General features: G+C 38.9%; 1 protein-coding gene across 1 annotated transcript in view; it reads left to right on the top strand.

Moving 5' to 3' along the window:
- TTC37 (tetratricopeptide repeat domain 37) overlaps positions 1–24,288 on the top strand; it is a 60,127-nt gene that overhangs the window by 11,135 nt on the left and 24,704 nt on the right. Inside the window, exons 7-28 of the mRNA XM_044446335.1 lie at positions 1,419–1,517; positions 1,622–1,730; positions 2,517–2,657; positions 2,908–3,009; positions 4,776–4,930; positions 8,422–8,502; positions 8,592–8,695; positions 8,779–8,905; positions 9,857–10,036; positions 11,461–11,585; positions 14,328–14,581; positions 15,324–15,426; positions 16,092–16,268; positions 17,126–17,270; positions 17,446–17,524; positions 17,625–17,686; positions 17,768–17,824; positions 19,290–19,358; positions 20,549–20,623; positions 20,954–21,095; positions 22,203–22,296; positions 22,774–22,851. Coding sequence (XP_044302270.1) covers positions 1,419–1,517; positions 1,622–1,730; positions 2,517–2,657; positions 2,908–3,009; positions 4,776–4,930; positions 8,422–8,502; positions 8,592–8,695; positions 8,779–8,905; positions 9,857–10,036; positions 11,461–11,585; positions 14,328–14,581; positions 15,324–15,426; positions 16,092–16,268; positions 17,126–17,270; positions 17,446–17,524; positions 17,625–17,686; positions 17,768–17,824; positions 19,290–19,358; positions 20,549–20,623; positions 20,954–21,095; positions 22,203–22,296; positions 22,774–22,851 — 2,558 coding nt within the window. The remainder of the gene's footprint in view (positions 1–1,418; positions 1,518–1,621; positions 1,731–2,516; positions 2,658–2,907; positions 3,010–4,775; positions 4,931–8,421; positions 8,503–8,591; positions 8,696–8,778; positions 8,906–9,856; positions 10,037–11,460; positions 11,586–14,327; positions 14,582–15,323; positions 15,427–16,091; positions 16,269–17,125; positions 17,271–17,445; positions 17,525–17,624; positions 17,687–17,767; positions 17,825–19,289; positions 19,359–20,548; positions 20,624–20,953; positions 21,096–22,202; positions 22,297–22,773; positions 22,852–24,288) is intronic.

Genomic DNA, 24,288 nt, shown 5'->3' with positions numbered 1-24,288 from the left:
TTCATTGGAAATTTTGTATTTTGTAAGAAATGGCAAGATGCAGGGACTTTTCCTGGACTACCTGCTTGAATCTGTGGCTAAACTTGCTTGTGCCCATCTCTGATGCAAATTGTGTGTCAAAATTTTGTGTGTCATAAATATCTTATTGTATAAGTAATAAACTGTGTAAATAAATGTAATGAAAAATAATAAAATAAACAAATACAAAATAAACATGAAAGCCTAAGGTGCAATCCAATTTATTAATGTCAAAATGAGCAAATAGTTCAGGCAGTTTTGGCCTTTTTTTCTTATCCCTGCTTTATGTGCATTAGCTCCCTTGATTGAGCTGGAACATTTGATCAAACCAATCCTTCCTAAATCTTCCTCTTAACATGCTTCACAATACTCCCTTTTGCTCTGTTCTTGAAACAAACCACACACCTAGAATCTAGGAAAATTTTCTGTATGTAGAATCAGAGGATGTTTAATTTGTGAAGAATCTTGCCTTTTGACCCATACTTCTATCTTCCTGCATGAGTTTGCTGTCAGATTTCTTCTGTTAAGTGTCAAGACAGAAATCACAACTGTAGGACAGTGGGGCCAGCCGGAAGGGAAGTTTTTCAGGCCTACCTTTTTCTATCCAGTCTCAAGCTCTGAACAAAATTATCCATGTTGACAGGGAAAGCTGATATCTGTGCTGCCACAAAGACACCCTGACCTCATTCCAAGGAGTAATTTTGCAACTTTTGAAAATAATACATAAGAAAGATGAACATTTAACAGAAAGCACCTGTAGACCTATGGCTAGTAATTGCTTCTGGAAAATAAGCCATGCTGCATTTTGGAATAATAAAGCAATGCAGAAATTGTGTAACAATTCACACTATCAGTTCTTACATTTTCATCCTTGTATGTAATGACCAAACCATGTTGTGTGTTAGATGTAACCATGTTGCCTGACTCATTTTTCTAGCCAAACCAATTTTGCGGAGAGGGTTGGCAGGGTGTGGGTGGCTTAGAGGGAACTATTTTCCAGCCAGCTATTTAATTGGCATCAACTCCTTAGGCTGCTCTTCAATATGTGTATAAAAATATGGGTCCTTATATCATTTCCACTGTAGGTGGCAAAATAACTTGAGAGGGAGAGAGTAGATTTTGAGTAGACAAATGGCTGTCAGAGGAACAGTTAAGCAGCCCCTACTGTTTCCCTGTCATCAAATTTCTCATAGGTGGTGTTCCTTTAAAAAATAAAAAAAATATCAGAAAGGGTCATGCAACCAAATAATATTAGTTTGGTTCTAATTTTGTCTTTTGCTGCTACTGTGCTAAAGTTGAATCTTTTCAGGCTTTAGGCATATACAGTATCCAGTTAGCACTATCTGCTCAAAGCATGCTGTTTGATGGGCTCTCTTGTTCCATCCTGCCATCTTTTTCAGCTACTTAATGCATTTGAAGAGGCAGTGAATTCCGCAGACCCAGTGCCAAGTGAAGAGCACCAAAAGCTTTACAGCAAGTTCATTCAGTGTTTGTCAAAAGTAAGAATCATTTTTACTTGAATTGGTGAAATGCACAATGATGCACTTCAATGTGCCCCACAATCTGCATTGCTGATCGATTGTTTTTCTCCCCCTAAAACAAGATGCCGCATGAGTCTTCTAGACTAAAGAAAGCCTGTGAAGATATGATGATGATGTACGCTGCTGTGAGTGATCCTCTGGAAGTTCTTTGTGTGCATTTCATTCAATCAGGTAATCAAGGTAGCTTTTAAATGTAATTCATTGTTTGCTGTTTGTTACTTTATTTCCATCTTCTACTTGACTACTGCATGGGCTGACAACCTGTAGTGAGCTTGGTTGTTTTTTGAGTGCAGTGTAAGTTGCTTTGTTGCTGTGACATGCAAATGCACCCAGTGTAAATTTTTGAGAGCTATATAAATTTTCAAACTAAGGACAATTCCAGTTTGCCTAAAGCTGGGTACATTAACTAGATCTCGATAAAGAAATTCTAGCAGATGTGGGAGATGGAAAATGCAAGAAAAAGTTACATTAGTCATCTTGAAGCCACCTCATATAGTCATCTGGTTATCATTGAGAGTGCTGCTCTGGACCTTCAAAGCTCTTAAATATATTTACCTGCTTGTGTGAGGTTTGATTTAACCCATGTTGAAAATGACTATATTTAGACAACATGTTACAAGGCACATACCTCTGTTGTGGTGATGATGACCTTCATTTCTTAAATGTGTTGAACAATTGAGATAAATGGTTATTCTGCAAGGATAGATTACTTAGATATCTTCCTCTAAGACAAGAAAATGCTTGACTTAAAACAGTGCACTAAATTGCAAAATCTGATCTGGCCTATAGATTCCATCCCTTAACAAGATTGTCTTATGTTTAGACCCTGAAAATGAACAAACTGGAAAATGGTATACCTTTCCAGTAGAAACTTGTGAAAAGGAAAATGGCAAAATTGGTTGCATTATATTTTTTCTTAACTTCTAAAAAGTGACCAATTTCCTCCATGTCTACTAGGCATTTTCACTGAGGAGTCCTTGAAATGTTGCCAGAAGCTTTTAGATATTGACTCAAGAAGTGGGCCAGCTCTTATTGGTTTAGGAATTCACTTTCTCCAAGAAAAAAATTATGAAGAAGCTGAAAAAAAACTAACAGAAGGTAAGGAACTAGAGACGTGTGGAGTTCTGTGATTATGTATCAGTGCTCAGAGTGAAGTATATATTTTTAAATGCATTTCTACTCTTATATTTGGACATAAACTGGTCCAAATAATAACTGAGTACATTGCTTTGGTGGAATCCTTCTCTACATTTGGACTGAAAAGTCATTTGATCTTAAAACTGTAGGAACAAGAAGATCCATCTGACCTCATGTGTTTGAAATGTGTTAAACCCTATTTTTCTCCTAGGTTTGCAGAAGACCAGCCAGTGTCCAGTAGCGTGGTGTTACTTAGGAAAGGCACAGGTGAAAATGCATAAGTACAAAGAGGCTGTTCATGCTTGTAATCAAGGTAATTGCAGAACTGTATACAACTTCAAAAAACTATAGTCTACCCTTCAATTAAATATAATTAATAATACAATGACAAAAAAGTAACTAGCCAGGTTTGCATATTGAGAAGCCAGGGTCAGTAAGCCTTGTTGGTCTGTCATGTCATCCAGACTCAGCTGTGGGATTTTTGCATGGTACCTTTGGCTTCCCAAAACCACAGAAAAAAAATCAACTCTGTTCTAAGATTTCCACACTTGACCATGGCATCTCTGGTCACCTTTACCTGGTATTTCCATTTTGGCTCTCTTGGTACAGAAATATGATAAGAGTCTTGTAGAAAGAGTGGCCATGGAAGTGGCCATTCAGCCTTCAATTCTTACTATCCTCAGGCCCCTAGCAACATATGCATCATCACCCACTATATTCCAATTGGGTAAGTGATATGCACATCTTCCTGTTCACTTTCAAAACAGGGAGAAGGTGGATAAATACTCGGTGGGAAAAGAGGGTAATTGTGGCAAAAGTTATTATCATGATTTAATAAAAATTCCTTTGTGGGCTGGGGTGGCTAGGAAACATTGCAGCGATGAAGGAACACACAAGAGGGAAGATGGAGAAATTGCCCAGTGACCAATCGGGACAAAGCTGCTGAGGTCTATAGAGAGCAATAGAGTAAAGAATGGGATTTTACTCACATGCACTGCTGGGAGTTTGAGGGGACAGAGTGGAGACCAGGGAAACCATGTTGGCCAAGGAACCACACACACAATATGACCAGTAATAAAATGGCAAAAACCAATGCATTGTGGAAACCATGCAGTGTTGTTTGCTATGACATGGTAATCCAGGCAGTGAAATAAATAACAAAGGCAATAGAGTAATAATTTTGGATACCGATAACAAGCAGGCATTGCAGCTGTCATATTCAGCAGTCAAAGGCTCTAGAATATGGTGGATTTCTTGTATCATTTAATAACAAAAAACCTTCTCACCTGCTGTAATTTTTCAGTGGTAGGCACTTTCAAAAACCCCCTAGAACTATTTTAACACAGTGTTCAGTATATGGAAGGTAGAATCAAGTGTGTAACCCTCCAAACTTAGAGGATTATGGGCATCCAGTGAAAGGTAGAAGGAGTGCAAAGGCAATCCTAACCCTTTGCTCTCCAGATCATTTAGAGAGGTGATTTCAGCTGTCTAAAGGCTTTGCCCTTTTCACAAAGAGGAGAGGCTGAGCTACTGCTGGGATTCTTTGGAAGACAGTGGTGCATGCTTCTTCCTTTCTGCCCTCTCTGTACATGTTCTGATGATATTTTTCCATCCTTGGAGCCCAGCCAGTACAGAAAGGGCTGCACCAGCTGCAAGGGCAGCAGGGGGGTCCTCTGAGGTCAGACTCCCAGTTCTGACCTCAGAGGGTTTCTCCAAGATTGGAGTTGGGACTCAGGCCTGTCCTGTGAACCCTGAGCTATTCTTTGTCAGGAGGACATAGAATCATGCTCGTAATGTTTTTGTGCATGTTATGTCGCAGAATTGTAAGATTCTTGGCATACGTTAATGGAGCAAGTGATGGGTTAGACTGTACTAATAAAATATAGTTTACAAAAAGGTGAACTTGAATAACTTTTTCTTGAAATGTCCTAATGTAGTAACAATGCAGCAGTTTCTGAATTGACAGGGTTTTAGTAAAATCCATAATTCAATAGTACCCTATCAAACTTGTAACGTCAACATTGTTAATATGACAGGACCTTCAAAACAAGCATAGGAACAGATTTTTTTCTTTAACAGCTTTAAAGACACTGGGACAACTTAATGACTCCAGTTCCAGTCAGCAACAGAAAGACCTTGCCCATTTTTTCAAAGCAGTGGCCTTGCTTAAAATTCCAAGTTCTGACTCTGCAGAAGAAGCCATAAGTTCCCTCACTCAGGTATGTGATTTGTTTGTTTGTTTTTTTAAATAACAACACAGTGTTGGTAAATACAACCTGTAAGTGCCTCCGGAAGAGACTTGTAGTGTTCAAATGCACTGCCACGTCTGCAGAATTTTACAAGGGTTCTAGACAACATTATCTTCCATTCATAGCTCTCCCATATTGTCCCCTGCTTCTTGCATCTTTTTTCTTGCCAGAAAACAGAAGGAAGAAAGGATGTCTTTTGACTATTAGCACTAAGAGCCCCCCATCTGGAAGCACTCTGCATTAATTTTAAAGAACACCCTTACGCTGAAGTTATGCCTGTACATTGCTGCTATAGCTCCATTAGAGGGAAGTGAGACCTAGGTTGCCACCTTCACTGGCCTAATGCATGTACCTTGCCAAAGGAAAAAAACTGCTTCTGCTATGGTAGGAAAAGAAACAAAAATAAATTCTGATGTCAGTGTTGCTGCTTGTCATCATAGTTACACATGCGTCACAGACGGGCCCTATCTGGCAACCTGGCCAAGATTTACCTTTCTTACTCTCCATGGTATCTAGTTAGTGCGAATCTGTTTGACATTCCACTCTCAACCTTTCCTGTACAGCTGCTCACCTCTTAGAATTTACTGGTTTAGATCCTAGAGGTCCTATGCTCCATTAATAGAGTGTTAGGTAACTTGTAGCCATCCAGATGTTTCGCACTACAACTGCTGTGATTCCTCGGCACTGGCTACATTGGTTTGGGCTGGTGGCAGCTGAAGGGTAAAACATCTGGAAGGCCACAAGATGTTTCCCCCCACTCTAATAATTACAAAAAGTGAGAATTTCATCCAGCATTACTTTCTCCTTCAGAATGCTGCATTTATGAGACAAGTTCCTCCTTCCCTTCTTCCTTGTTAACACAGTCATATCTTGTAAGGTTTTTTCCACAGCTGCCCTTCTTCATTACACACATTTCAGTTTCTTGATTTCTATTCATGCTTGCAGTGCCTTCTTCCCCTGCTCTAGAGTACAGTTCCTCCAGACTCAGGCTGCTGGTGATGGTGGTAACTTTTGTTTGCAGGCTCCTTTCAGTTGTATGGCATAGAGCAGCATAACAAGGTATTCTTTTTCTTATGTGGAGATGCAGTAGGAAAAGGTTCACTGATTAATGTTTCTACATAAAGCCATGCCTCTGGGATTTCAGTACATGCCATTTGCTATTGGTATTATATGTACATCCTTGATTAATTTCAGATTCTGTATCTGTAGTGAAAGAGCTGTTAAATATCTGCTGCTTCACTTGCTGCAGTGTTTTCTGTTCAAATAATTACATATCTGGCTTCTTGCTAGGAAGAGATATTTGTCAATGCAGCAAGATAATCACATTTCTTATTTTCATTGGAAATATAAATATATTCAAAAGATAACTTTTCTGCATTAGTGCTTGCATAAGGCCAAAATACACTATACTTTATTGTTTATGTACTTTATTGTATCTGTTTTCCTGTTGTACATATGCTTATGCATTGTTGTGTATCGCCAAGAGAAATTGCAGTAATGAAAATAGTAATAATAGTAACAACAACAACTCCTTGGCTGTGAACATGGTTGTTTCTTTTCATGATATATTTTTAAATGATTCTTAACACTACTTTATTTTAGCAAACACAAAAGATTTGAAACAGGCTGCAATCTAATTTTTATTTCCTTTCATTGTAATTTTATCTTTAACCAGTGGACAGGACAAATCAACCAACTGTGTTTATATACTTTAAAAATTATGATAAACTGGTCATGCTTCTTTATAACATGTTTAAAACTTGATAAAATTCATGTGACGTTGCAATTGTAATCCATTAGCCTATATGAATCTGCCTTCTTAAGAGGAATGTACATCAATTACTGCACTGCCTTAGGCATTGTCAGGGGATAGTTCCCCAAGAGAATCTAATTTGTCTTCACTGAACATCTATCTAATTACAAAGTTGTGAGAATAGTCAATTTCTTGCTTGAAACTCCAACAATGTTCTGAGGTACATTTATAATTTAATATTGTGTAATTGTTTTTAATACCACCAATATTTATTTGAATGTGTGACATCTACTATAAATTGCTAGCAGTTTTTCACTGTTTCCGATATTACAGTCTAAAGTATGGTGTAACTAGTTTTGCATGCCAAAGGGTCTTTGTAGACCCTGTTTCTTAAAATTGCTGTTCCCTATGTCACATGCAAATGAACACAAACACTGCAAAACATGGGTGGATACAACATGGGATTTCGCTGTTCAAAAGAAAGGGTTTTGTTTTTGTTTTGTTTTTAAGAGAGCTTGAACTTATGTTAAGCCTTAAAATATGTCTTTGGATCCTGATCTGTGGCTCTGGAAGATAGCAGGATTACTCAATACAGTGGTCAGAAGCTCAGGAAGTGCTTAGTCCTTCCTCTAATTGCTTTCCATCCTGTTGATTCTCTTCCACAAGCATTGGGCCCTGCCAATTCCACTGTGGAGGCCTGACACACTGCTGTGTAAGGGAGACTTAATACTTCCTAGGGGAAGCCCTTCAATAAGCAGAGACACCATTTATGGAAGGAGGCAGTTTGGTGGAACTACTTTAGTTAAGCTCCACTGAGCACCTGCCTTCCAGAAATCAGTGTTCCCACTTGTTCAGGTTGCTCCAGATGCAATAAGCTGCTGTGCATGTGGTGTGGACCAGTTGTGTAACACATTTGGCAGAATGGAACTGCCCCCATGCATTCTGCCCTAAGCAGTAAACTAGGCAAGATTTTTTTCTAAAAGTAAATAGCAGACATAGGGGACTGAATCTAGATTGGGACCTGCTGTGCAGGGGTGAGGGAGCTGAGGCCAAATTGGAGACCCCATACCAGTTATTTGCCTTTGTAGTAAAGTTTTCCTTGGAGCAAATGGTTACCTTTCTTCCAGTGCAGATAAAATTCTCCAGGGCTCCCTTATGGCAAGATCCATAATGTCAACTAGTTCTTTACTTTCTTATATTCCATGGCTGGCTTCTCATTTAAATTGAGGCTTGAGGATCATGGAAAGCCAAAGATCACTAGGGATAATGAGGTTATACATTTTTCACCAGTCTTTTAGGCACTTCTTGGGTAAGTAAGAAAGGATTTAAAACTTTCTGGCATGCAGTAGAAGGATTTCCTTCAGTAACAACAGGATGTATTACAGTACGCGGTAGAAGTTCTTTAGCTGCTGGTGGCTTGTAAATCAATTGGGTGTGTAATTTCCCCAAAAAATTACTGCAGAGAATAAATCAACATTATGAAATACTCTCAGACTTTATTATCTACTCAGAGGAAGTGAAAATCAAGTCTTTCATATATAAAATTGCCACAGATACCTTGAGTCCCAATCTCTTGGAACAGGCAGGATATAAATGCTAACAACAATAACATGTATGTATTAAATTGGAGGCTTGGTGTGACTAAATATTTCCATCTTGTGAGATGTCTTCTATTTTTCCAACTGTTGAGAATTAAAATATGCATTTTGTTTCTAGGTTTTAGAAAAAAAACAACGATCCAAAACTTATAGCTCTTAAAGGACAGGCCCATTTAAATAAAGGACTTGCTGATGAAGCTTTTAAGGTTGGTATACATTTCTGTATAATTCAATATTATCTTAAAAAGATGGCATTGTACCTTGTGAAATTGTAGAACTTAACACCTTTTTATAGATTGCAGAAGAACTTAAACTGACACATCCTGAACTGGCAGAAGCTTATTATCTTGAAGGGTTGATTCATTACAGGCACAAGAACTATCATGAGGCAGCAACAAGGTAAATCACATATTAATTAGCAGAAAGGATATTTGAAAACAATTCTATTTCTATCACTATCACAATCACTATTACTGTTCTAGTTTCCAGAGAGCTATTGAAAAAGAAGCTGAAGTTGCTGACTTCCATTTCTGCCTGGGCCTCACTTACTGGTTTATGAGTGAAGAGACAAGAAAAGATAAATCTAAAGCTCTTACTCAGTTTCTGAAGGTAAAATATGGAAAGGGACAACTTGCCTACTGCACATAATTAGCAGTGATTTCCTTTCTCCTGTGTTTCAATTACTTGCTTACAGTGGTCAGCAAATACAACAGCCAAGGGACAAATTGAAAGCTGAATATCTACTTCCTTATCTGCAAAAAGAGACACATTCTTGCCACAAGGAATTTTCTCTGGGTGGGCATCCAACAGATGCAAGAGTAGCAAATATAGTGGAGAAATAAAGTTATTCCTATTTAGGTTTGTCTTAGAGATGCGGACACTGGGTTAATTTAGTGGCTACATGGAAGAGATAGATTCTGACAGGGCTGAAAGATCTGAGCTGAGAACATTAGAACTGGGTATTGCTAGTAATTTTCATCCCCTTGGTCCTTTCACTGGTTTTTTTTATTTATATGTTTATATACTTTGAAGATTTTCAAACCACTTTTCATTATAAGCCACTCTTAGGGTATAGCTCACTGTCAAAGAAACAGATTAGCACCAAGATCAAAACACAACAGTAAGACAATGATATAAAAAGTAGGCTAGCAAAATACATAAAGCAGCAGCATCAAATAAATACATCCCTTAAGAGTCAGCCATAGCTTTATAAGACCTGATAAGTTTTAAAAAATGCCTTGCTTCAGAGTAGTCCAGGAGGGCATTCCAGTGATTCCATTCCATTCCATTCCATTCCATTCCATTCCAGAACCCCCTTCTCTTTCACAACTGATCTCACCTCTGTGGTTGGGAGCCTCTAAAGATTGCCTTAAGGCATAGGCAGATTTTTGTGGGACATGGTGCTCCTTCACTTACTCAAGTTCCTGTAGAACTCCTGCACTAATGCTCTCTGTTATTTCATGCAGGGTCTGGCAGGGGTTTTTTCCCCTGTTGTTTATATCAAACCTATGTTTGTGCATATGAAAGCAGTAGACTAAAGTAACTGTTTTTCTTTTGCAGGCAGCAAAACTGGACAATTACTTTGGAGGTGCATTTCGCTATTTAGGTCACTACTATAAGGATATTGCAGGAGATAAAAACAGAGCTCTTGGCTGTTATAAAAAGGCTTTTGAGAAAGATAAAACAGATGGAGAAGCTGGAGCAGCAGTGGTAGACTTAAGCACTGAACTTGGAGACTTGGTATTTTACATATCAGTTTAAGCATTTTTATATACTATAGTGATCAGAATAGCTGCAGTGGTCCTCCCAAAATGCATTTCAAAGATATGTTCTTTTCTCTTTAAGCTTAAATTTTACCAGGTGGACAATTACTCTTGTTCACTTGTAAACTATTTTACCCCAGAATGTTTTACACTGTCAACATTTCTATCCAATTCAGATGACTTCAGGATCTACTTACCACTTGGTACAGTAGTTGATAAATTGATCCTGTGAGGTGGCAGGTGCTTCCCCAAAATATTTCCCACTATTCTGTTAGCTTTTCCAGCTTAACAGCATTAAGGTCCTATGTTATAAGGATTACATCCTTGTTCCCCTTATATTCATCTTCATAAGCCCTGCAATCCCACAGCTGGTTTTTCTGGTTGCACCTGGCATATGTTTACATATCTACTAATATTTACAAGATTGGAGAAGTAACTGGGAAATATTAGCAACTATAGCAGAGTTGATCATGATTTGAGAGGGACTCTGTGAGATTCAGTTGACGTCTTTAGTAGCTGCCAAAATAGCCAGCTCTGAAACTAGACTGCGACAGAGAAGAGTGTTCTGTTCTTCTCCCAGGTATTTCAGTGTTTGGTCAACAGAGGGAGCTTTCTGGGTGAAACTTTTAAAGTAGAGAAAAGCATAGCAATCCATTGTGACATTGACAATTACAAAACATTAACTTTGGTGAGTATGGAAACAAGCAAGGAATATAACGTTTAGAGAGTTCCTTCTATGCTGCCCCAAAGGCCTTTGCAGTTCTGCACACACTTCATATGCTGTGTGCAATCTGTTTTGAAAGACAAGAGCTTGAAGGTGATCCTTTCTATGATTACAGCTTCTCTATAAAAGTCCAACGTGCTTCCCTTTTCTTTAAAGTCAAATCACAGATGTCAGGGTTTTTGCTAATGTCACTGTCAATAAGTTTATAATGCACATCAGTGCTTACCCACTACTCAGGTAGTAAGTATGTGTATAAGGAAGCTTTATCGTGTTGTAAGCCGCCCCGAGGTTTCGGCAAGAGGCGGCATAGAAATGTAATAATAATAATAATGAGCCAAAGCTTGGTCTCAGTATATGTGTTCAGTGTTGAAGCTCTATGCTAGAACCTGTAACATCAATTGCAGACCCACCAAGCAGTCCTGTAAGTGACTTTTCCTTACCAACAAGGAGCTACAACCAGCCACGTTCATTAGGCGGCAGAAGTTCCTGCTGCCTAATTTTGGGGGATCCCCCTTGTCCTCACACCACAACTCACTGTAGTCAGCAAGTTCTCCTGATGCTGTAGCATTTTCAGGGGGCTGGAGAGGCTGATTTGGGAAAGGGGCAGTAGGGATGTCCCCTTCCACCCATACAAATGTCCAGCATAGATTCGGATCAAACTTTATCTTTTTTGTCAGGAAACTGCTCTTACCATCTTGACGGATGTCACTGAACGAGCCAGTGCTGGGAGAGCAAAATGGGCCTGGCTTCGTCGTGGACTGTATTACCTCCGAGCTGGTCAGCATTCCCAAGCAGTGGCAGAGTAAGATAATTAATAATTGTAATAGTAGCAATAATAATAATGCCATCATTCTCTACAAAGTGCTGGTTAAACAGATGATTGGATAGATGTCTATATATATGTTTTTAAAAAAGACAAATTCTCTTCCACTCTGAATTTTTCTTCTTACTTTTGAGTTGCAATAACCATTGTAAGTGTATCTTTACATCTCCCAACCAGGGGTATGTAGGATTACAGTTAAAGGGTGCAAATGGAAAACTGACAGCTTCAGCATGGGGAGAGGAAAACACAGTTCCCCAACACAATCAGTTATCTGCAAGTATTGTAACAGGGGTAACCTTCCACAACCTGATGCACCTCCAGTTGTTTCGACTTCAGTTCCCATCAACCCCGGCTAACATGGCCAATAGTCAGGAATACTTGTAGTCTAAAACAAGAGGCACCAGTTGAAGAAAGCTGTTTTAAGATATCCTCTTTCCACAATTAAGGCAGAATGTGTGTGATCCACCAAGAAACTTAAAACAGACACAGCGTATTAAACAGAATATCTTAGACCTTTCTGGACTGGTATTCAAGATTCATTAGTTGTCCTCTCGTTTGGTTTACAGTAGTCTAATTAAAGGTCTTCACCTGTTTTAAAGTTCCTCCATTGGATTGTATATCTTCTGTCCTAATGTTAGAAAAGAAGGTGCCAAAGGCCACATGCTGTCTGGCACTGTTGGAAAATGCAATCCAATAGTTGGTGCTAGGTTGCAGAAGGCTGCTCTTAAAAGGAAGAAGTTGTTGACTCTTGTCATCAGTTTTCCACAACCCAATTGTCACCTCTGTATATTCTGTCCTCCATCTTGTCCACAGTGTTTATTTGTTTTTGCAAGTGAGATTTTCACTTGCGTTTTCTGCCTCCCTAAGGAAGATGTGTGCTTGTGATCCTTAGTCCTCAGTTTCTTTGCTTTTTAATGCTTAGTTGAAAATTGTGCAGCATTACATTTTTATGTAAACTGTAGGTTAATTGTTTATTGAATTCCATTTGTTTGTTTAATGGAGGAATTGAACTGCAGATATTATTCACTTGGCAGCCAAACCAATTGCAGCCTGGCTCTACTTCATGACAACATCTAACATAAAATCAAAATGAGCATTGTAAGCTCAAATCCATTTTCAAATTAATAAATGGGCTCAGAGTTTAGGATGTGTCTGATAATATATGAAAGCTGAAATCATATACTCACTTACTTGGGAGCATGCCCCATTGTAAGTGGAACTTCTAAGGAGGCAGATACATGATTTCTATGTAAATAAAAAGAAAGTCCACTATAATAATGGCACTTTAAAATGTACTTAGTACTGGAATGACCACTAATAAAATATTAATTAACAAAATGGGTAAAATTTCTTTTAGATTTACCATTCCATTTTACCTCCAAGTAGAGATTGTCTGCACCTGTATTTCAGGTATCGCTGCTTTCCAAAATTGCTATCTTCTTTGAACCTCTTTTTTTAAAGACTACAATCCTAAATCTATTTATTCAGAAGTGAGCTCTGTTGAACTCACTGGGACATGCTTCGCAGTAAACATATAGCAGGTTGCTTAGTGAATCTGCTACCTCAGTTTCCTGTCCCCACACTCCCCAGCCTACCAAGCAGCTGCTTAGTAGGGTGTTGCTGAGAATCCTGAATTTGCCTAGGGACAGGTCCATGAGGAAAACCCAGCTAACACACTGGTTTCCATTCAGATTCATGCCCCCCTTTCTTCACCAGTCTATTTATTATTTTTGAGATGCAGCTGGAGAATTTAGTGGGTAGGTTTGAGAAATTTATAGAAATGCTTAAACAAAATCTTGCTTTCTGCTTCCATCTTTGTTTTCTCAAATAATTTGATTGTCAAATGCAGGAGTACAGCATGAGGGGAAAACATGGTTGCCAGTTCAGAACAAAAACAAACAAGCAAACAAAAAACCTAAGCCAGCCAAACTGTTCTCGGTGCACTTCTACTGATTAAAGGATAGATGAATAGATTTGGAACTGCTTAATCTTGATTTCTCTTCTCATAAGGGTGGCAGAATTCTTTGTGGAAAGTTTCTCATTTTAGCAGTCAATTCAGTGGCTTATCTTTACATTGTATTTGTCCCGAGACAATGCCTCTATAGATGGGGTTCTGCTACTGATCCATCTCAGCATGTTGCAACCTGGCAATACCATTCACTAGCAACCAAAGCCATCCTGTATTTTACTGACAGTATCCTATCCTATCCTGTTTTGTTTTGGTTTTTTTTTCTGTTTCAGCTGTAGTACTTTGGAGAATTAAAAAAAGAAAACGCGAAATAGACATGGTTGTAATGGAATGGCTTCACTAACAGTGATGCTCGAAGACTACAAATAAGGAAGGAGCCTGTGTGTGCTCAGGGAGCAGTATTCTGTCCTTGAACAGAAATTAGAATGTTATCCAAACTAACCTATCTCAACCTTATACCCTCCAGCTGTGTTGGATTCAGACTCTCAGCATCCCTGCTAGAGCCTTGTTGGCAACTGGAGGAGAACACACCAGGAAGGCTCCAAGTTGTGTTTACAGTTATGGCAGTCATATTGTGTATTTTTTTTCCTCTGCAAACTGTTCAAAGGAAAAAACACACACACTTTGTGCTGTGTTGGTTTTTTGTCAAAGTCTCAGTCTAGAATCTTCTAGATAAAACGTTTTAAAGAGATACCTGTAGAGTAACAAATGTTATTAATAAATAAATGGCTTGTGTTTTGCAATGTGCTCAGTTTGCAGGCAGCACTTCGAGCAGATCCAAAGGATCCCCACTGTTGGGAATCCCTCGGAGAGGCATATCTGAGCAGAGGGGGCTACACCACCGCGCTGAAGTCTTTCCGAAAGGCCAGAGAACTAAACCCCAAGTCTATATATAGTATTTATAAGGCTGCAGCAATTGAGCAGATCCTAGGAAAATATAAAGAAGCTATTGCAGAATATCAACACATCTTGAAGAAATCAGATAATTATGTCCCTGCGCTGAAAGGTATTTGTGTATTTGTATATGTACATGACATATACAATATAGTCACACTAGAGAGTTATGGCGCTATCATTTCTTGCTTAATATGTTTCAGTACTGGCCCCTGTTTTAAGACTAATGTGACCACTTTTAAGCAACATATGTGAATTTGTATAGGTGATTTGAAATCAGAGGAATGGCTAGCTTATTTTTGAGACTTGTGAAAGAAAGGATATATCCCACAATAAAATTATGTAATTGTGGGATATATCCCACAATAACATTATGTAAAACAACCTATATTCCTTAAATATATGATGAATACATTGCTAGTAAAGTATTTTTTCACTTGTTCAAACTATTTAAAAAGCTGTAAACTAAGAGGACAATTTAATCATTTACTGAAGGGCTGTGGCTCAGTGGAACAGCACCTGCTTTGCATGCAGAATGTCCCAGGTTCAAGCCCTGGCATCTCCAGGTGGGGGCTGGAAAAGTTTATTTTATTTTATTTTATTTTATATTTTATTTTTGGAAGTAGTGTGCATGCATATGTGACATTAAAATATACTAATATTCAGTTATGCTTAGCTTTCTGGGGCGTTTTACTGCTGCTTTCTTGATAATGTGCACCTAATGATTTTAAAGTTTATACTAAATACTTTGAGTGTCCAATGTTTTTCCAATATTTGCCACAGTGTGAGCCCTGTGAGTTTAACTTACGCTTATTGTAGGCTTGTCACATGTGGATAAGTTATTCTCTGTTTAGGATTGGGGGAATGCTATCTAATGTTGGCAAAGATGGCCCTTGCTGACTATCTGGATGGGAAAGCTCTGGACTACATTGAACATTCCCTTACTTTTTTAGCACGGTTAGTATTCATGTCTTAATCAATGTTACCAACAATGTCCTATAGGTTTTGTTTATTTAATTTCTATATCACCCATTCTATACTAAGATGGTTTTGAAAGAAATTGCTGTATTTCAATAAATAGCATTGGTATTTAAAGAGAAAATCAGTAGAACAAATAAAGGAGTTCTTGTAAATCAGGAGTGCAGGTCCTGTGGCGCTAGACAATTCCCTCAACAGTCCCAAGAGCTGCCAGGAACCTATTTCCCCTTTCCCTAAAGCTCAGCTGAAAAACTGGACATGTGCGGGCAGGTGGGAGTGCTGTTTCTTGACTTGAGAGAGAACTAAATGTTATTTGGGAAGTAAGAAAGTGTTGGATCCAGAGCATCATGTACTGGAGCTCCACTTGTCCTAGAGGAATGAGGTTGGAGATGATCTTTATGATTCACCCTTCCTTCTGCAGCCTCCTGTGCCTCTTGAAAATCTACTCTGGAGGGTTGGTGGACTTCCAGAACCCTGACAGTGTTGAAAGCGGATGCAGAGGGAAGGGGAAAACAAAAAAGAGCATCTCCCTGCTTGTATCTCCAGTAAAGCGCCTTTGCTGAATCCCATGGCCAATCTGGAACCAGACTGTCCGTTCTTTAAATCAGTTCTGCTTTTATGATTTTTTATAAAATTTCTTTCAGAGCAACAAAGCATCGTCCAGAAGTGTCTTGCCTTTGGAAGTTGCTTGGAGATGCTTGTAGTTCTGTTTGTGTTATTTCATCATCCAAAGTGAATGTGCAAGTTTTAGGATTCCTTCTTGGTCAGAACATGGACAAATGTGTGCTAAACAAAAGTGATCTGCTCAGTCTGGGGGGAAGGTAAGATGAACATACATCATATATAATGTTCAACAGCTCTATAAAGCTAGTTGACTTCTCCTGAGTGGATTTGCTGGCATGGGCAGGAGAGGGAGGAGAAGATAATGAAGAGCGTTTGGACAATTTCCAAGTTTTTACTTAGGAGAAATTCCCTCTCCTCCAGAAAATGCACAGAAGTATAACCATTCTTCCCCTACTTTAGAACACTTTGAGTGCTTTTGAACGTAGAGCCATTATATCAGTCTTAACGCATTTGAACACCAGCGTGGTCACATTGCAGAACAGGATGAAGACTGTCATGCGCAACAAGACTGAAAACCAAAGAGCTGAGAATGAAAGTGGGCTTTCAAATGTGCAAAACAGCCAGAATTTTGAAACCTCATCTGTTTGGCTATGCAGGGCTTGGATAAAATAGGCAGTAGTAGGACTTTCAAGACAGAGAGAAAACAGACTGATATGGAGAAAGGTAGGGTAAATACAATTTGAAGGGGAAGTTTACTTCCTTAGCTATAGCCCAGAAAATACATTTTCACTATTTTATCAATATCTGTTTAGAATGAACTTCTGGAATTTGAGATATCATTTTTTTTCAACAGTAGAGCTGCCCCCAGCTTATGCTGTGTAGGCATAGGTGAACTCATTATCTAATTCTAACCACAGCAAACATTTGCTTTCAGGAATGAAGTCTGTTTAACATTCTCCTCTCTGAGATCATTTCCTAAAGTCATGTTTCTTCAGAAAAGGGATGCATAAACACAGCAGCCTTTGAAAACATCCTTAAATTAATGTGTTTACTTTCCCAACTGTTTTGCTAAGAATTGATGAATCTCTTCATTCAACGTTCCCTATTTCTGCAGGTGTTATAGCAGGGGATTAAAACTGATGTCTTCACCAAATACATGGTGTGATCTTGGGATAAATTACTATCATCAAGCACAGCACCTTACAGCACTGGACAGGAACAAGAATGAGACAAGTGACTTGTTAGAGAAATCTGTACAGGTAATTCTTTAAACCTTCCAGTTGTCTTTAATAGCAGATTTTGATGCTAGCAGATATTTTGATCCCTTGGCATTAGGGACATTTCTCAGCTGTGGTAAAAATAAAATGCTTGTTACCATAAGACATCCAAAAATGACATGTAAGACTATAGCACTGCACTCTTAATCTCTTCCAGTGTCTTAAAAAAGCTGTGAGATTAGACAGTAAAAATCATCTATACTGGAATGCCCTTGGTGTGGTGGCCTGTTGCAAAGGTACATTTCAAAGGAAAACTTTTAAAATATTGACACATGCTTTCAACATTCAAAGGTTGTTGCATTTTTGCTAACTGTTGCAGAGGTCTTTATCTTTCAGGTGTTGGAAACTATGCCCTTGCTCAACATGCATTCATTAAATCTATTCAAGCAGACCAAATTGTAAGTGCTTTAGATAGCTGCATCTTTTTGAAGGAGATTTCAAGAATATTTAACTTATATTGTAACCTTTATTCTCTTTAGAACATTGTTGCCTGGACTAACTTGGGTGTCTTGTACTTAACAAGTGGAAACATAGAGGTAAATAAGAGTGTGTCTTCAAACATGTAGTTTTAAGTGTAAAGAGCTAAATTAGGTACTACCTGTAAATAAATGCTATTTTACCTTTCCATTTGAGTGAGCTGTCAGAGCATTAAATGCTTAATTAATATAATTTGAATGTCAGTCAAAATATAATTACTGGGGTGAAGACCCTTATGTGACTGTCCCCCGGAGATGTCACAGGAGTGCCCCAGAGACTGCAACAACAGCTGTGCCCCCAAACTTTCTTAACATAGTTCTTGAAAACCATATAGAACAGGGATGCACAACCCTTCCAGTCTCAGTGGCCTCACTAGGTGTCTGCTCAAATGGCAAGTGTCCACAAGTGTGTACAAATATATCACCCAGTAACAACAGATCATTTTGCAGCATGTCACAGCATCAGACTGTTACAGCTCCCTGCCCAACCTAACTAGCCCAACCTGAGCATCAAAAAAGGAAGGAAAATATGTTTGAAAAATAAATCCATGGTTTCTGCTGTAGAAGCTCATTCTAGAGCATCCCAGATCCCTTAAGCAGTGTTTCTTATGACATTCCAGGTACATGCCATGGATGGGGTTTCCATAGCAGGCACCACAGAGCCTGCACCTAGAGTGTCTCCCCACTTTTTTAGTGGCCGTAAACACTGGGGACCTGAGGACTGCCATACATGCTTGGAAGGTTGCCTGTTGGCAGTGGGACACACATTTTGTACCTCTGGTATAGAAAGTGGGGAAGAGGGAGGTTGGTGTGGTTGAAAGATGCATTGTGCTGAAAGATGAATGGCCACACCATTGGCTGACTAATCTCCTGGGGAGTTCACCAATTCATGACCGGACAGTTGTGCAGGTTTGAGGTTTATTCTAACACAAAAGGTAGAGAACTTCTTTCAACACTGTGGGCTGAATACAATTTCAGAGAAGCTCTCAGGGGCGATATTCTAGTGGTGAATGTGACCATAGGCAAAAAGATGGGGCCAGGATACCCAAATTTCAGGATATTTTAGCTTAAACATGTTATGATCAGCAGCTAAGCCACAGGAGAGGCATCCCAACCTTTTGGAATGGGTGAAAACCCTACAAGAACTGAAAAATCACCAAACCATCAGCAGTCAGGGGAAAGGATGTGGGCAGAAAACTGGAACATGGCCCTTTGGGGACCTCCAGGGGGCCTAACTGGAAACCCCCGAAGAGTTGGATTTGCCCCAGAAGCCTGAGGTTCCCTACCCCTGTTCTAACATGAATGTTGGCTTGGTTACATTCAGTTGTTTTTATGTAACTTGACCACTTGGAGCAAACTGTTAGGCAAGTGTGAGAAGAAGAGACAATTGTATCTTGCAGAGCTTGCTTGCTTGCTTGCTTGCTTGCTTGCTTGCTTACTTATTTACTTAGAACATTTATATCCTGCCCCATCACCCAGAGTGCTCTCTGCTGATTTAGTTCTGTGTTGATTTTTTATATTCTAGCAAGCACATGAAGCCTTCAAAGTAGCCCAGTCCCTGGAACCTTCCTATCTAACATGTTGGATTGGGCAGGTAATGTCTTAACCTCTTGCAGTTTTCCATTTATATGGCGGCCTTATTAAGATTTGGGCAGCATAGCACCTGATTGTCCTTAAGTTCTTACTGAAACTGAAAGTGAGTACTATCCTTACTAAGTAACACAAAATGTAGAGGGTTAGACTTATTGCTATATGTGGCTTTCAAAACAAAACTAACACCAGAGTGTTTTCATTATGATTTGTCTGTTGTTTTCTCCAACTTTTCCTGTAGCAATATCTCCTTATTTGCAGAAGCTTTCAGACATGGCTGAATTCTTTGTCCAGTGTTTATATATTATTATGACTCTCATAGCAGAATGATTCACAGTACAGTCAAGCTTGAAGAAGTGACACCAGTATCAGAGTTTGCAGTAGCTGTTTGGTGTGGACTTATTTAAATCACCCAATAATCTAAGCTGTCTGAACAGTATACACTTTGAAAATGTAAACATATAATAACCATATGAAAGCCAGTGTGGTATAATGGTTAGAGTGTTGGACTGGGACTCAGAAGATCCAGGTTCTGGGACCTATGTGGCCACTCACTGGATGACTTTTGACCAGTCACTGACCCTCATTGTTACTGGCAGAAAGGAAGAGGAGGACTATGTAAGTCACCTTGGGCTCTTCACAAGAGGGAAAAAGTGGAATATAAATGTAGATGATGTTGTTCTTGGTATAACAAGGGCAATCTCAGTATGATAAAAAGGTGAAAAGCAAATAAAAGCCACCAGCAGTACAAAACAGCAAAAGTAAAACTAGTTTCAAGGATAAAATAGTGCGAGTATTTACAACACTAAAAACGGTTCCTGAAATGACTGAAAATTGTTTAAAAAAGACTCAAGAGAGAGACATTTTCACAACTGCAGCTAGAAAAGCATTCAGGTGAGCATGAAAGTAGAGATTTCCTCTCTACTGTCTTCACACTTTCCTCACCTTTCTGTCCAAAAAGGTTGCATGTAGTGGAACATTCTAGGGTACCAGTTCTATTTCTCTGCCACTTTTAAGTTTGGGGCACTGAAAGAATCATTGTATCCACAAGCCTGGGGCTGTTACTACTGTAGAATACTAATCAGGTTGAAATCAATCTTTGTCATACGTAAAGATAGTAAGTGATGCTGTAGAGTAGTGCTCTAGTGTATGTTGGACAAGCTTTGTTTGTTTGTATGTTTTTTGTCTTTGCAGGCTCTCGTTGCAGAAACAATAGGCAGCTATGAAACTATGGACCTCTTCAGGCATACAACTGAACTCAGCATGCATGTAAGCATTACAGATTTCAAGTCAGTAAATGGGAAATTGTGGGCTGGCCTGAAGCCACCATGAGGTCCATTGTATTGCTCACTTTCCTGTTATATGAAACTTTTGACAGATGACTGTTGCCTTTATTTTGATCAAATGTACTGTGATATATTTATGATTTTATCGAAATGAATCAAATGGCTAGGGTTTAGCTTTAAGAAGCAGAATAGTAAAGAGCAGTATCTGATCCTTTGTTAACCATGCAGCATTATATGCTTAATTAGGAATGTTAAAGGTAGAATTTCTCAACTGAACAGCTGTTCACTCCAGTTGTGTTTTCTCATCAAACAGACAGAGGGAGCAAAAGGCTATGCCCATTTTGTATGCTCAACCCTGCAAGATGAAACCATCAGAAACACTGAATTGTATAGGTACAATATTCTTCAGATGAATGCTATTCCGGCTGCACAGGTTGCTCTGACCAAATACACAGGTAACTTCATCTGATGCTTAAAGTGACAGCCTACTTCCCTTTCCCCTGTAACAGTTGTTCTGTTGGTGTAAACTTCAGTGAATTAGTTACTCAGAATGAAACATTGTGTTATATAAAGTTACTCTATAGGAAGTGTGGTTAGAATGAGAAAGGGGGAAAAGCCTCAGATACGGAGAACTGATCAAATGAAATATGATCATTAAGATATTCAAAACAGACATAAGCAGCATTGCAAATAACATCAGAACTGGTGTTGAGGACAGACATAGTCAAGCCCCTGCCAAGGGCTCACATGCTTCCAGGGGCCTACTGACAAGAACAGCCTGAAGTTTCTCTTCACCATTGTGACAGGCCTTGCCCTCTGATGGTGATGAGGAGAAGGAGCGATAGGTAGCACTGCATGCTGATGGCAGTGAGAAGACAGACTCATTGAGGAAGAAAGCCCATTCAAGAGTGTCTTCCCCAGGGGCCTTCAAAAACCTGGAAGGGGTGCTGGACAACAATAGTTAATTTATGGAATTCATTTCCACAATAGTTTGTGATGGCTTTTAAAAGCTTTATGTGACTTCTGTGAAGAAAATAATTATAACTGACATTAGTTAACAATAGCTAAGTGAAACCTCCATGTTCAGAAGCAGTATACATCTGAGTACCTTAGGGACAAACAAGGTAGGGAAGACCTTCATCCTGTTCTTTTAAGAGTTCCCAGAGGCATCAGTTGGCCACCATTGTAAACATGGTGCTTGGTTAGATGAACCTTTCCTCTGATCCAGCAGGGCTCCACTCATATTCTCTTTATCTGAAAATAAGCTTACATTCTCACCAGCCTTTTTTGGCAATTGTGCCACAAGTCAAATCCAAGGTATGAAATTGCCTACTCAGTGGTAAGAGAGAAAGAGAAGCATGGTAAGATTCAAAGAACTGTTCTTGTGTTCAGATTGCCTCCAAACAATATATTGGGTAGTCTTTGTACTTTTCAACCAGAGGTAAAGGGAATCTTAGAGGAACAATCATGGCTGATCTAAAATATTCTCCTGGTCTTCTTTCTTTATTCTGTTCCCCCCCAGTTTCTTTCTTTTCATTTGTGTGTGTGATTTGTTACTGCAGAAAGAATCCAAAATGATGCATGTGCCTTCACAATGCTTGGTTATTTGAATGAATATCTTCAACTGAAAAAGCAGGCAGCAGATGCATACCAAAGGTAACCTGGGTTGAACAGCAGAACAGAAAAAAATAGTGTCAAGCTAAGCATATTTTTATACCATATAGTCTTGGTATTTATAACTTGCATCCTACTCTATATTGAAAGTTCAAGGAAATACTATGTCAAATAAGTAGAAAGATTACAATAGCTTCATTATGACTGTCTTTGTTGTTGCTAGTCGCAAAGTCGCATCCGATCCATCGCGACCCCATGGACAACATTTCCCCAGGCCTTCCTGTCCACTTAAGCTCACACTGACTGTTTCTTACACAACCACTAAATACGACCCTCAAACACAAAAAGTGGCATTACCTCAAATAATGGCTCAAACTTTTGTCAAGAGTGAGCTTCAGTAACTTTACTTAGAAAAATGAAACCTTCCATCTTAAAGCAGCCTCAGTGAAATAAAAATAAATGGACCACCCATTCATATTAAACCTACAAAAGTTCTTATTGCTTATGTTTACTTTTTAGGGCAGTTCTCTTACTGAAAAATTCTGAAGATAAAGAGAAATACAATATAGCAATGAGAAATTATGGGAGGTCAATGTGGTAAGTCTGCTTTCTTTTAATGAAGTATAATTTTAATCTTCATTTACAATTAAGATTTCTAGTTTACTTACTGCACTGAAAAAGTATCATGTCATATCATGTGAACAATTCCCTGAATATATACTTGCAGTACATACTGTACTTAAGGCACTGTGGTATAGTATCTTTTGGGGGAGCCCTAGAGGGAATATAATGGTGAGGAGAAGGAATGCCTTGTTGCAAGAGTGGAGTTTCATCTGCTTTGTCTGGATTCAACCTGTTACAATTCAAAATATCTGCCTGTTTAAGGCCAAGTTGAGGTTATCTTATGGTGGCTCAAAGCCAGGAAATTGGAAACTTAAACTTAGGCTTTAATCGAGGTACCCTGTGATCTGCAATGTAATGGGATGATTGGCATAAATAGTACTTGCTTGCAATCTTCCATATGCCAACACTTTTTCTTGGTCATTTGAACCCAAGTCCAGATGGGGTGGATGGAGTGCATGAGAAAAGCAAAGGTACTCAAAGTTGTCCTAGCCCTGTATTTGTGAAGCAGCTGAATCTTACTGTATTGTTAGTGGGATTCCTCATTACATACACCTGTTTGTTACTTTTAACCAAGCACAATTTGTGTCATTGCACAACATAACTACTGATCACAAGGCACATGTGTTAGGGTATCAACCTAAGGCTTCAATTTCCTGGGCTGGTGGAGCTTGAGACAACATGAGATAACTTTAGTTCTGGTCTTAAACTAGCAAGTCCCTTCATTGAGGTTTTTTGTTATTTTAAAAATGAAAAGTATTGTTAATGTTCTAGAATGAATAGATATTTATCTGTATGTTCAGAAGAACTTCTGATTAAGCCTGCACAGGATTCCAGCATAGCCCTTTCCTTTCCCCTTCTCTTCATCAGTGAGAATGATTACCCTCAGCATTCAAATTTAGCTCACTCCTATCACAGCAGTCTGGTCCCTGCTGCCACAGTGCTGAGAGGAAATATGGAATTCAAAACACTTGAACATACTGGCAGCATTCTAGCTTTAAAGTGAAACCAAACATGCTCAATAACTTCAGCACAAATGGATCACAAAAACCTTGCTAATTTTTATAGTCATAGAATTAAAAAAGTGATGAATGGAATCTTCTGAGGGTAGTAGGCTAGACATCTGCAAGGGTAGCAGCTTGGGGAAAGTGTCATACACAGTTTTAGTTGCAAATGTTACTAGTACTTGCAGAATTCCGGTAGGGCCTGAGAATTTGACTTTGCACTTCATGGAAAGGTTGAATTTTGAGGAGGGATTTGAAGGAAGTTCAGAAAGATGAAGACTAAGAGATTGGAAGTCTTTCTCCTTGATGTTTTGTGTTGCCCAATGCAACTTTGAAATTTAAGTAATACAGTTTAAAAGATCACTCATAGAGAGGCGGTCTCTAAGTTAGCTGAGTTTCAAACTAAACA

Source organism: Varanus komodoensis, unplaced genomic scaffold (genome assembly GCF_004798865.1).
Source record: "Varanus komodoensis strain SLA01 unplaced genomic scaffold, ASM479886v1 scaffold5, whole genome shotgun sequence".
Lineage (NCBI taxonomy): Eukaryota > Metazoa > Chordata > Lepidosauria > Squamata > Varanidae > Varanus > Varanus komodoensis.
The sequence above is the reverse complement of the archived record's forward strand: the minus strand, read 5'-3'. Positions and strand labels throughout refer to the sequence as shown.